Source organism: Musa acuminata, chromosome BXJ2-2 (assembly GCF_036884655.1).
Source record: "Musa acuminata AAA Group cultivar baxijiao chromosome BXJ2-2, Cavendish_Baxijiao_AAA, whole genome shotgun sequence".
Classification (NCBI taxonomy): Eukaryota; Viridiplantae; Streptophyta; class Magnoliopsida; order Zingiberales; family Musaceae; genus Musa; species Musa acuminata.
Window position 1 is genome coordinate 23,681,974 of NC_088339.1, and position 12,786 is coordinate 23,694,759.

The 12,786-nt window shown below is 40.2% G+C and overlaps 2 protein-coding genes across 2 annotated transcripts; one reads left to right on the forward strand and one right to left on the reverse strand.

Moving 5' to 3' along the window:
• Positions 1 to 78: 78 nt before the first annotated feature.
• Positions 79 to 6,014, forward strand: LOC135604962 (probable serine/threonine-protein kinase At1g54610). Its single transcript, XM_065094613.1, has 8 exons — positions 79 to 959; positions 1,734 to 2,018; positions 2,098 to 2,415; positions 3,164 to 3,391; positions 3,896 to 3,996; positions 4,124 to 4,217; positions 4,970 to 5,359; positions 5,680 to 6,014. The coding sequence occupies exons 1-8, from the start codon at positions 516 to 518 to the stop codon at positions 5,833 to 5,835; spliced, it is 2,016 nt and encodes a 671-aa protein (XP_064950685.1). The 5' UTR covers positions 79 to 515; the 3' UTR covers positions 5,836 to 6,014.
• Positions 6,015 to 6,771: 757 nt separating this feature from the next.
• LOC135605450 (ras-related protein RABA2a) lies at positions 6,772 to 10,342 on the reverse strand. Its single transcript, XM_065095558.1, has 2 exons — positions 10,102 to 10,342; positions 6,772 to 7,429 (listed from the first exon to the last, which is right to left on the reverse strand). Exons 1-2 carry the CDS (start codon positions 10,264 to 10,266, stop codon positions 6,947 to 6,949), a joined length of 648 nt encoding a protein of 215 aa, XP_064951630.1. The 5' UTR covers positions 10,267 to 10,342; the 3' UTR covers positions 6,772 to 6,946.
• Between the last annotated feature and the right edge of the window lie 2,444 nt (positions 10,343 to 12,786).

The following is a 12,786-nucleotide window of genomic DNA, read 5'->3' on the forward strand; positions in this document are numbered from 1 at the left end:
CCTCTGACAGGTTGCTAGAATTAATCTCTTTTCTCTTCTTTTTCATTTTTTACCCAAAAAAAGAGCGACTTTTGGTCTAATTCTGTGTGCTTTCTTTTTCCCTAAGAGCGGACTTGGAGCTCCTCTTCTTTCTGTGTTAATTTGAAAGATAATGATCCTGTTGTTGTTTTTTTCCTGGAAAGGCGGCAGCTTTTGATCGAAATCTTGTGCATTGCGGTCAGGGCTTTTACAGCTCCTTTGTCCGTCCACGTTCGAATCTGGACACAATTTGTGTGTTGTCGAGGAGGATCCTGCGGGCCGAAAGTTGTTGTATAATTCGGAAAAGATTGGATCTTTTTGGCTTCTCACTGAGCGATTGTGTTCATCTATTGAAGATTTCGGAATCTTTTCGGACTCGCTCGAGTTGAATGCAAGGCGGAGATTGGAATCAGCGCGATTGATTTTTTGGGTAATGCACCCGGAGCAAACGTACTTGTGCTGCCAATAGACGAAGACCGCGTGCGCTTGTTGCGTTTATGGGCTGCATCTGCTCCAAAGGTATCAACCCGGACGGCGACGGCGAGACCCACCGGACAAAGTCCTTGAAGCGGTTCGTCACAATCTCCAAGAAAGAGGAGGTTGTGGCAGCCATCGCTGATGTCGCAATTAACGGCAACGTATCGAAACCACAAGACGATGCTGTTACCTCCCTGCCCTCACCAGCTGCAGTTGGGGAGAAGAAAGCCGCTGGTGGTTCTGAAAGTGCAAGGGATGGCGGCGGGCAACAGCAGAGACTGCCTACCGTAGAAGCGGGGGCAAATAGAGATGGTCTGGAAGCTGCAGATGCACCGACTGAGGCCGAGGCCTTCTCCGGGGAACATGCTGTGGCCGGCTGGCCTTCTTGGCTAACTGATGTAGCCGCGGAAGCAGTAAACGGGTGGCAGCCTCGGAGAGCCGGATCATTTGAGAAACTAGACAAGGTTAGGAAACATTTGTTCCTTCTTCCTCTTGAACTAGTGATGCTTACTTGCTGCTTTGTTGTTTGTCACAAATTATGAGGATTTATGATCCAGTAGCTGCAATTTGTTCTAGGTCAAAATAATCAGAGTATTTGAAATACCAAACATTATTTTATACCATTGTATACAGTTTATTCCAATCTCTGTGTCGTCTTTATGTGAATCATTTAAAGACTGGTTTTTAGGATACAAATAAGAGAAGATTAACTCTCCCTATTTAATGAAGAATTCTATCATATACCTATATAGAAAGGCTAGTATGAGATGAATTCAAGATAAACAAAACTGATTTGTGATCTTAAGATACACCTTTTTTTTCTTTAATCAGTACTGCTATCAGGCCATTCCAATAAATGAATGTGGAATGATGATTAGGATTCTTTCAGGCTACTTGGCATTTAAGTCAGTTTATAGGCTTGTTGACATATTAGGTGATCTGCAAATGATAAGTAACTACAAACTTTCCACTTCATTCCCTGAAATGCTTCCATTGGTGTAATGCCAACATTCATCCTTGGGTCATTGAAGCTGTTTATTGTTAATGAAACCTCATTGAAGTAGTAATTTCTTTGAAAAAAAAGGCTATATGCATAATGAGCAACGAGTAGTTTATATTAATTCTTGACCAAAAAAAATTGGTGATAAAAATAAATCTTGTGCAGTATTTTATTTGGTCATTCAGAATGATCATGTGCATCGGTTATATCATCTCTGCTAAATATGTCATGTTTGCAGATTGGACAAGGAACTTACAGTACTGTGTATAGAGCCCGTGATCATGAAACTGGAAAATTTGTTGCACTCAAGAAAGTGCGATTTGTTAATATGGATCCTGAAAGCGTTCGCTTTATGGCACGGGAAATTCATGTTCTGCGCCAGCTTGATCACCCAAATGTTATAAAGCTTGAAGGAATAGTTGCATCACAAAAGTCATGCAACTTGTATCTTGTTTTTGAGTACATGGAGCATGATCTCGCGGGACTTGCTGCAAAGCCTGGTGTCAAGTTTACTGAACCACAGGTCTCTCTTGCATATATTTGGAAATTTCAGTTTAATTTTCTGAAAACACATTCTCAGACTGCCTTAATATGCATTTCAGGTGAAGTGTTATACGCAACAGTTGCTTGAAGGGCTTGTTCATTGTCACAGTCGAGGGGTTTTGCATCGGGATATCAAGGGCTCAAATCTTCTGATTGATGATAATGGCATTCTTAAAATAGCAGATTTTGGGCTAGCAACACTTTTCAATCCTGAGCAGAAACAGCCATTGACAAGTCGTGTGGTAACGCTGTGGTATCGACCCCCTGAGCTTTTGCTTGGTGCTACAGAGTATGGTGTTGCCGTTGATTTGTGGAGTACTGGATGCATCCTTGCAGAGTTGCTTGCAGGGAAGCCAGTCATGCCTGGAAGAACGGAGGTATAACCCTTCTGCTTAAGCACTTGGATATAACAAATTAAAGAATGTGCGAAACAACCCAAATTGATACAGAAAAGTAATGTTTCAAATAATTTGCATAAAGAGAATCGAACATGAAGGGCTCTTATTTTATTGCGATGATCCACTTCAAACATATCAGCTGTTATTTTCATTCGAATTGGCTCCCTAAAGTTCTACTCATAGTTGAAGTCACCTTCATTCTTTGAATAATTGCTTAATGAAATATATGATCATCCAAAAAGTACACTTTTTTGAAGTTTAACGTTCAATAGTATATGTTCCAACCGTATAATCTGTAGTCCACAACTAAATTGTTGCACCATTGTGCCACTGCTACAGTCAGATTCTGCACCAAAACTGCATTACCACCATCACTTCATTTCCATTGTTGAAGTCATGATTCTTGCACTTTTTCTTGTTATCTGTCTTAAAACTTTTCACCGCCTCAACTGTTCTAAAGAATCGATGAGTGTGAAGATTTTATGCTGGAATAAGTAACAGAAGCTTTTTTTTCCCCCCTTAAGAATAGGTAAAATTTAGAAGGTTTTGGATGTTTTAATTTTTATTTCCTATTTAATTGGATTTACAAATAAAGGCATGTTTCTGATCAAAATAATCAAATTATACTTTCCCCAGAGATTTCACTATTCTGTTATGGTTCTCAAACTGGCACATAATTCTGATGGTTGATGAATTCTTGATTTCTGATCTGGTCATCTACCTCTAGGTGGAACAACTGCACAAGATTTTTAAACTCTGTGGATCACCACATGATGAGTACTGGAAGAAACTGAAGTTGCCAGATGCAACTATCTTCAAACCTCAGCACCAATATAAGCGTTGTGTTGCAGAGACATTCAAGGATTTTCCTTCATCAGCTTTAACTCTCTTGGATTCCCTTCTATCAATAGAACCGGCACATCGTGGAACAGCAGCTTCAGCCCTTGAGAGTGAAGTAAGTTCTGATTTTATTGCTCTTGCCATTCATGTAAGATGGCTTTTAAAACTTTTTTTGCGGGATAATTTAAAGAACAAACTCAGGCTGCTTCTATTATTGTGAAGATTTTTTTTTTCCTGCTAAACGTTCTTACAAGTATCTTTGACAGATTTTTTAAGGAAATATGTCTGGTGATAAAGGTTAATTATTTTTCTACTAATTTCAATTCAAACCATATTCTGCTGTTGATTTTTCAAGTTTCTCATTATGTATCACAAATGGATTCATTCAGAATATGATTTGGCTGGTAGCCTGGTATCTCTACGAATAGTATGGGATTCCATTTTACCACATAGTGTATGGTATACCACTATTTTCTTAAGCTACAACATCTTTCTTTTAGAAGTCATCGAGTCCTTGTACAGAATTTGTCAGGATTACCAGTTACATTTTGAAGTTTCATTTTTTACGAGAATTTTTATGATGATGAGATGATCGCTAACATCTACTTTTAACTTTCAGTTCTTCAAAACTAAGCCATTTGCCTGCAAACCGTCAAATTTGCCTAAATATCCACCAAGCAAGGAGTATGATGCTAAAATCCAGGACCAGGAAATTAGGAGGTATTTTAGTTACAATTCTGACATAACATGCTTTAGATAACACCCCTTAATCTCCACATTTGAAACTACATGTGGAAGATTTTTGGTCTATTTCATTATTCACTTTCTGCATTATGACCTTCTACAGGAAAAGAGCAGAAGCTACCAAGGACCGATCAGGTTCTGCTAGACCAGGTACAAGAGAAACCAAAGCTATGCTTGATGCAAATGTGGAGCAGCAGGTAGACTTCATGCATTTTTTGCTTTGCAAATGTGATTTTAGATTTCTGTTATCGATGTCGATAGATGGAGAATTAAATTTGTCTGCAGCAGCTTGTTTAGTCTGCTGAAAAGCAAGGGTGCATCTGCATGTGTGACATTAATAATGCAAACCTAAAAAATTGTTCATAAAATATGCATCATTTAGTAACCAATTATGCCATTTATATGACAAATAGTTCTTTGCTCTCATGAGCCAGTAGGTTTATTAGCAGGTGATGTGGGAGCATCACCTTTTCATGTTCATCTGTAACTTGTGCACTAGGTTGCAGCTGCCCTTTTAATCCCCTTGCTTAGCAACATCTTCAGAGTTGTGTCCATCCAATTGCTCAAGAAAAATGTGTCTACATAACAATCATTCATCTCTTCTGAGAATAAAGTTGAGTTATGGTAGCTGGATTTGGGCCAAAGAACCATGCATATGAGAAGAAAATATGAAGTATATAGAAAAAATTCGGACGCAGTCGAACTTAAATGAATTTGGCTACTGTTTCTATACTAGACAACTAAAGTTTCAATTACAAGTTTGAAGAACACATGCCCTGTTTGCTCTCCAAAGCTTACAGTGTGGCACAACATAACATAAGGGAGTTCATGTGCCACATGCAGTCACACAATAAAGTCTAGAGCATGGAAAGAATGTGATTATTCTGTGAGTTAACTCCTCCATTGATTCCATTGCTTTAATTTGTCTCTACTCTTTTGTCAACGACAGGCACAGACAAATCCCAAAAGCATCAGCGAGAAGTACAACAATGCACAAGATGAAATTGGGCCAGGATTTCTTATCGACACCCCTGTAGGAACAACGCATACTGGTTTCTACCACTCAGGCACTAGGAATGTGAATCAGGAAGAGCTCTCCATTCCCGGACGTTCATACAGTTCTGTGAGGGTGTCCAATGGCCCTCAGTCGCAGACACACAGATCTTACATGCATCAGTCAGGAGCTGCCAACTTCTCAGGTTCAGTAGCACCAAGAAGCACTGCAAACTCCAGATACAATAGGCATGATGTTACTGAGCCCTCTGACAAGCATACACTTGATGGACCTGCCTCTGTCCATAAGAAGGATGGCAGAATAGTGACCAAGGATTCCACTGTGGTATGTTCTTAAGATCATAGCATCCTGTTTTAAGTCCAGCAATAGTAGTTATTAGGAGCAATAGAATTTGTAGGATAAATTTTGTTAATCCAAGTTTATTGCAGTGACAACAATCATAAAAGACCTGATCTGAAACATTATTGTTTCATATGTAGTATTGTTGATCTTCTGATATTTTTTAGTAGACAATTATGTGAGTTTCGCTTTTGCTTCATCCATGAGCATTTCAGGGCTTGAAGCTTCAAAGATGAGATCAAAGATTATTTTGCTGTAAAGTTGAGGAACATTACTAATTGCCTGCACACTTGTACAAATTTCAGGATTATGGCACGAGGAACAAAAGAATCCACTACTCCGGACCATTGATGCCTCCAGGAGGAAATATAGAAGACATGCTCAAAGAACATGAGAGGCAGATCCAAGAGGCGGTACGCAAAGCGCGGGTCGATAAAGTCAAAACCAAGAAGAATCTTTAAGAAGGATAACTAATGGAAAGAGATCTCCAAAAAAATTTGGAAGATAATTTTGATCCATGTATACATTGTCAAAATGAGTATGATGTCAAAGAAAGTTGCTCTTGTAAGAATTTTTTTCAGATCAAATACCACACATGGATGTCCTGAATTGCCCAAAAGCTCATCTTGATCATTAGTTCAATGAGCTATCCAACATTAATGCCAAATGTATATTCTTTTTGGCAAAATTCCTGAACACCACAATGATTAGCTTCAAGGATGTAAGGGTATAATCCGAGGAAGAAAGGTTGCCCTCTCCTGAGCTGTGAATTCTCCTATGGATTATTGTCATCTTGTCAAGACTATATGCCAATGAATGCATCAAGAAAGGGTTGCTCTACATATTTTTCTTCTGGTGATAACTATTCAGAAGGTTTACTTATAAAAAATTTAAAACATATATATAATTTATAATAATAATAATAATAATAATAATTATAATAATAATAATTATTATTATTATTATTATTATAACAACAACAACAACAACAATAATAGTAGTAATAATAATAATAATAATAATAATAGATCAAAAGAATATCAATTGTGATCAGAATTGATCTTGATAATACGTTTTCAAACAAGATAACAAGAAGTAAGATTTGGAACATATAGTTATAACATGATAAATATGCCAAATATTAGGGGTTATATTTGCACAAAAAATATGATGGATTCAACAGAACATATATTAAATACTTGGAAAGTAAGGCATATGATACTTCCAATATTGCTACTGCATGTTTAATGATATTTACTAACAGCATTGTGCATTTCAATGTGGTTTTATGATGCATATTTTATTTCTTGTTAATACTGGAAGTAACTAATCATATTTTAGATAACAAGATGTCACTGTTCCAATGAGATTGCACATACACACTAAACCTCTCTCCAGAGACAAATTCTGAGGAATTAATATTTAAAAAATATATAATGTAGCATGAAAAAGAAGTGCTCCAAGCAATAACCTCATCCTGATGGAAAACAAGAAATCATAATCCAGAAGCTCAATACTACAGATATATAATATATCTGGTGCAAGCATAAGGAAAACAGGAACTTGACACCATTATGTTGAGCAGCATTGTTTCTTTGTGCCAGAATCTGATGCAGAAACCACAATGGTCTTCCCTTCTTTGACACCTGCGGCAAGTCCAGACTCATCAGAAGAGATGTTCTTTTTACTGATGACTCGATAAATCTCCCCGAGAATCATCTGAAAGGCCTCCTCAACATTGGTAGCCTCCAGTGCGGATGTCTCGATAAAAGAAAGCCCTTCCTTCTCAGCATAGCTTTGTGCATCTTCTGAGGCCACCGCACGAAGGTGCTTAAGGTCAGTCTTATTACCAATGAGCATGATTGAAATATTGGAGTCAGCATGGTCGCGAAGCTCCTTGAGCCACCGACTGATGTTCTCGAATGATGTTGGCTTGGTCACGTCATAGACTAGGACAGCACCAAGGGCTCCACGGTAGTAAGCACTGGTTATTGCCCGATATCGCTCCTGGCCTGCTGTGTCCCATATTTGGGCTTTTATTATCCGACCTTCTACCTAGAAATAGTAGGAGAGGTAAAACTCGAAAGTGAGGAAAATAATTAATGCAAATCAACAAAACTACTCTTGGTAATGGATGCCTGAAGATTGTTGATACTAGGTACATCAGATAGCTTCTAGGACAAAACATTCAAAAGGTCATTCCCGATCCAATTGTCAAGAAATTAGGATGTTACACAACAACATTATCAATAATTCATGCACCTAAAATTAGCAATACCGAATGTGTAAATTTCATGTCTCAATACCAAGAATCAATGTCACAGTTGGAGTAGCCAATTGATTTAACTGACCACTGCAGCTTCTAATGCACTGATCCTAGATATAAAAACAAGACATGCCAAGTGAAAAACAATATTCATTAAGGAAGCCCGAGGGTACATTACTTATATGCTTCAAATCTCACAAGCAACAAAGAAAGATTACATGAAGATATGGGCAGGACAAGATGTAAAGTAGATTTTTATGTGTAATCAGGGGAGCTTTGCCCTCCAAAGGACAATTGTTTCATCAATGAATTCTGAATTAAAAATTTATAACAAGTACATTGTTGTTATCTATGTATATCATGGCATTCACAATGTAGATCACCACTAGCAGTTCAAGGTTATAATTTCTAGTTTAATCATAGAATACCTATTTTTCTCAAGAGATTCTCTATGGAGGCAGTTTTATCCCGACATTGTTGTTATCTATGTATATCATGGCATTCACAATGTAGATCACCACTAGCAGTTCAAGGTTATAATTTCTAGTTTAATCATAGAATACCTATTTTTCTCAAGAGATTCTCTATGGAGGCAGTTTTATCCCGACAACCATGCTGCCAAAAGCGAAACAGAAGTTCATAGATAGTAATCTGGTTGCTCTGTATAATGAGATCAGTGTCCCGTTAATAATTTGAAATCAAAGAATAGTAACATTTACTAAAATCTCTGAGTCTATACAACAAAAATTGCTCTGAACATACCCAAACATATCTAATTCCAGATTCATAAATAACTTAGGCAAACAAGTCTCGAAATGTCTCAACTAAGACACAGGCCTCAACTTGAACTCAACCTCAATCCTTTCAAGCTAGACAAAACTGCAGAAGTGAGAACTTGTAGTAATTGCTTAAATTTCTTTTGGAGCTGTGAACAACATAAATATAACAAAAACACACTGGGCATAATATAAACTAACAGTTATCTCTTTTTTGTTTCAAAATTGTTCATAAGGGAGGAAGAACCTTCTGAAATAAGATTATATCTTACATCATATCTTATACATTGTCAGATATGATGAAATCTGAGAAAATATCACAAGGTATTCTCGTGTCAATCCTGCCAAAGAGACTATATCTTCATGCCATTAAACAGCCTCTAAATCATCAAGAACCAACTAGGGTATCCCGGACCTTCCTCAGGTTACAAACAGATCAACTTAAAATTCATCACATGAATGGTGAACTAAAGAGACTGAAAAAATGACTTCTTGGTTCAATCTATGGATTAAAAGATTGCTACATCTCTTGCCGAAACCATAATTTCGGTAGCCAAACATCAAAGCAATGACATACTGCAAATCACAAAGTACACTACTGGGCCAGTCTTCACTACCTTTCAGTGACACCAAAAAATACAAATCCTTTTGCCCACGTATGACAATGACATACTAAAGATTACTATATCAATGACATACTCCTGGGACCTCAAAAAATGACTTCTTGGTTCGATCTATGAATCAAAAGATTGCTATATCCCTTTCTGCACCCATAACTGGGTAGACAAACATCAAAGCAATAAGATACTGCAAATTACAAAGTCTACTACGAGGCCAGTCTTCACTAGTGACACCAAAAATTCAAACCCTTCTACCCATGTGGTGGGTGACAGCTCCTGAGCCCTCAGAAAATGACTTTTTGGTTCCATCTATGAATTAAAAGATTACTACATCCCTTGCTGAAGCCATAATTGGGTGTACAAACGTCAAAGCAATAACATACCGTAAATTACAAAGTCTACTACTGGGAGAGTCTTCACTACTCTTTAGTGACACCAAAAAAATTCAAGTCCTTCTACCCTAAAAAATTTTCTTGGTTCGATCTGTGAAATCAAAGATTGCTCCCATGCCGAAGCCATAATTGGGTAGCCAAACATCACAGTACTAACATACTGTAAATTGATCGAACACTTTGCCATAGATCGCAGTACAAGCAATCACACTAACAGGCAACCCACCTTGTCTAATAGTAGAATTTAGACAAAAGAAATCATAAGATACACTGACATAAAGCAATCATTTGAATAAACAAATCCTTAATTCTCATTAACATTCATAATTTCTTCAAGGAAAAATAGAAAAGGACAACCAGAACATGTGATAGAACAAACCAGAGGAAGAAGGGGGAGATAATAGATACAAATATGAACATATCCAGATCCACGAACACGTATCGTGCTCAGAACTTCAGATCATGAACAAATGCTAAAACACAAACAAAAAAAATCATTTTTTTTGGGGGAAACAAATGATCCAAACTCAAAGATGCACGAGATCCAGGAAAAGACCGGCATGGATCCGCCGCTTCCGAAGCTGGAAACCCGATCCGGCAAGAGATCGCGTTCCTTATTCACAACGATAAGTGGGGAATCGAGCAGGAGAAGTCGGATCGCGAGATCTGATACCTGGAGGGTTCGGGTGGCGAATTCGACACCGATGGTGGACTTGGACTCGAGGCAGAACTCATTGCGGGTGAAGCGGGATAGGATGTTGGATTTGCCCACGCCCGAGTCGCCGATCAGCACGACCTTGAACAGGTAGTCGTACTCCTCGTCCGCTCTCCTCGCCATCGGCTTCGCCTCGCTGTCCCTCGCGCTCACGCTTTCGCTGCGGTCTGGTCTTTCCCTTCGCTACCGCTTTGGACTCATCGCTGACCCGAAAAACAAATGATTATAAAAGGAATAATCCTTTTTTAAAAAAGAAAATCAATTTTATTTCGGGAAATAAATCCCACCGTTCAATGCTACAGTTGCAATCCATATCTAGGAGCACAAGATCAAACATGCACGAATTTTGACGTACGACGTGCACAGGTCCCATTCGATCGGCTCACTCGCGATAATCACACCAATAATACTGCTTGATGAGGGTAATAATGGCGAGGTGACGTCAGCTGCCTCAAATGACGCCTCACAGCACGTGGTCAACGCAGACCGAAACACCGACCGAGGCACATTAACACCCTGCTCATGCTCGATCCCTCACGCCACGCTAATGTCGGTATCAGACACTACCAGAAGTACAGTCCTGCTCCCTACGGGCAGGCACATCAAACAAATGTAATCCTCACTATAAAAACCCTTGCGCTCCGAGGAAAAAGAGAGGAGAGGAGACAACAAAAAAAACCCCCAAAGACTATCAACAAACTTGATCGTTAGAGGGGTCGGGTTGAGCTTCCCGACCTGACCTATGTGTAGGTGCGAAGACGGTGGCCTCCCACTAAACGCCCAAGCGAGGAGTCCCCTCTCGGAGGAAACGACGACCCAGTTTCGATCGGACCATCGCAGCCGGCCATCTCAGCGGTCTCAAGGGTCGTCCCGGGAAGATCCCCCATCACCCGGACCCGAACTAAGCCGTGTCGGCCCCGAGGCCACGGCTTCAAGTTGGTTACACCATCATTTTGGCGCTAGAAGGAGAGCCCGAATGTTAGGGGATCACCCAATTGATTCAGACTAGCTCGCAGTTGAGGGGTCACACCCGATCGAAGCTCCGAGGGAACACCCCCCGCGAGGAGAACCTCGAGACGAACCTCCCGCCACGACTTCAGAGCGCTATTGGCCGATATTTAACGACCCGGGCCTGTCGTCGCCCGACGGTGCCCCAACTGGCACGTTGCCCGTGTCGTCCGAGGTGTTGAATCTCGGATTTTGATGATGAAGTCAATTGTCATTTGTTATCTAATATATATGTTGAGATAAGTGTGCAGGATTAACTACGATGAAAGTAAGATATGCAGTAGGAGTTGCGTCGGAATCAAGACAATGATCACGTCGGGAGTTCGAGAGTTCGACGGAAGTTCGGACAATCGTCGGAGGTTCTGCGGGAACAAATCCGAGAAGTCCATGAGCTTGACAAAGAAGCTCGTCGGAACTCACTAAGTGGATCGTCGCAAGCCCAGGAGTTTGCCGGAAGTCCGCAGGAGCATCACCGAGGGTTCATCAGATGATCAGCGGAAGTTCGCCGGAAGAAGCGATTGACGCACCGTAGCAAGTTGCAGTAAATGTCTTAGGAAATATCGTAGTTAACACAATGATTAAGTTGGAAATGGGAGGTGATCTCATTAACTTAATCTTAGGGCAATTGGGCCCTTGAAAAACCCAAATTGGGCCGAATGGATCAACCCATTCGGACCCTGATTTCTGCCAGGCGGTTGAACCGCCCTAGCCAGGAGGTGGCACCGCCTGAGCTCGGTCTTCGAGCTCTGGCAGGAGGTGCAATCGCCTCAGTCAGGCGGTGGCACCGCCTGAGCTCGGTCTTCGAGCTCTGGCAGGAGGTGCAACCGCCCCTGACAGGAGGTGGCACCGCCCAGAGGCTCAGTCTTCGAGCTCTGCTAGGCAGTGCAACCGCCTCAGTCAGGAGGTGCAACCGCCAGATCTCGGAATTCCGGGAATTGACAGTTTTGAGCTCGAAATTCAAACTGGGTTGGGGCCTATAAATACCCCACCCTTTCAGCACTGAAAGAACACCAAAAACACACCGAAATCCTAATCTTATTATGTAATTTTTAGAGCTCGAAATTGTTGTAAAGGCCAAAAGTTCTTTTCCCTCTTTTTTTCCAAGTTCTGATCTTTAAAGAGAGGAGAGAAAATTCTGTAAGGGTTGTCTCCTAAGCCCATCAAAAGGTGTGAAACTGTAAAAGGGTGGTTGGCCTTCGCCCATTAAAGGAAGGCCTCTAGTAGACATCGGTGACCTCGTCAGTGGAGGAAGCCAAAAGTGGATGTAGGTCAAGATTGACCGAACCACTCTAAATCTCGATTTGCATTTACTTTGAGCATCTTATCCTTACTGCAAACCTTCTCAATAGCTTACTGCCTTCTGCACATTTACGATCGTGTTTTAAAGTTCAGTATTTTCCAAATCGGCGTTTAGACGTAAATCAATTTTATCGTACGAACATCATATTTCAGTTTGCACTTACATTTTAACTTTCATCATAACTGCAAACTGCCTTCATAGATTTCCTTTAACGACATCTCGCTTGATTACAAGTTAAAGAGATTTACGAATCGGCTTTTCTACCGAAATCACTTTTATCGTACGAACACCTTTTTAATCGTCGAAAGTTTTCCGCTGCACTAATTCACTCCCCC

Bases quoted from the DNA above. Each gene is read 5' to 3' on its own strand.
- LOC135604962 (XM_065094613.1), top strand. From the start codon at position 516: ATGGGCTGCATCTGCTCCAAAGGTATCAACCCGGACGGCGACGGCGAG. The intron at 4,218-4,969 runs GTAGACTTCATG...TGTCAACGACAG, and splicing joins ATGCAAATGTGGAGCAGCAG to GCACAGACAAATCCCAAAAG. The intron at 5,360-5,679 runs GTATGTTCTTAA...TACAAATTTCAG, and splicing joins TGACCAAGGATTCCACTGTG to GATTATGGCACGAGGAACAA.
- LOC135605450 (XM_065095558.1), bottom strand. From the start codon at position 10,266: ATGGCGAGGAGAGCGGACGAGGAGTACGACTACCTGTTCAAGGTCGTG. The intron at 7,430-10,101 runs GTATCAGATCTC...TACTATTTCTAG, and splicing joins TCGCCACCCGAACCCTCCAG to GTAGAAGGTCGGATAATAAA.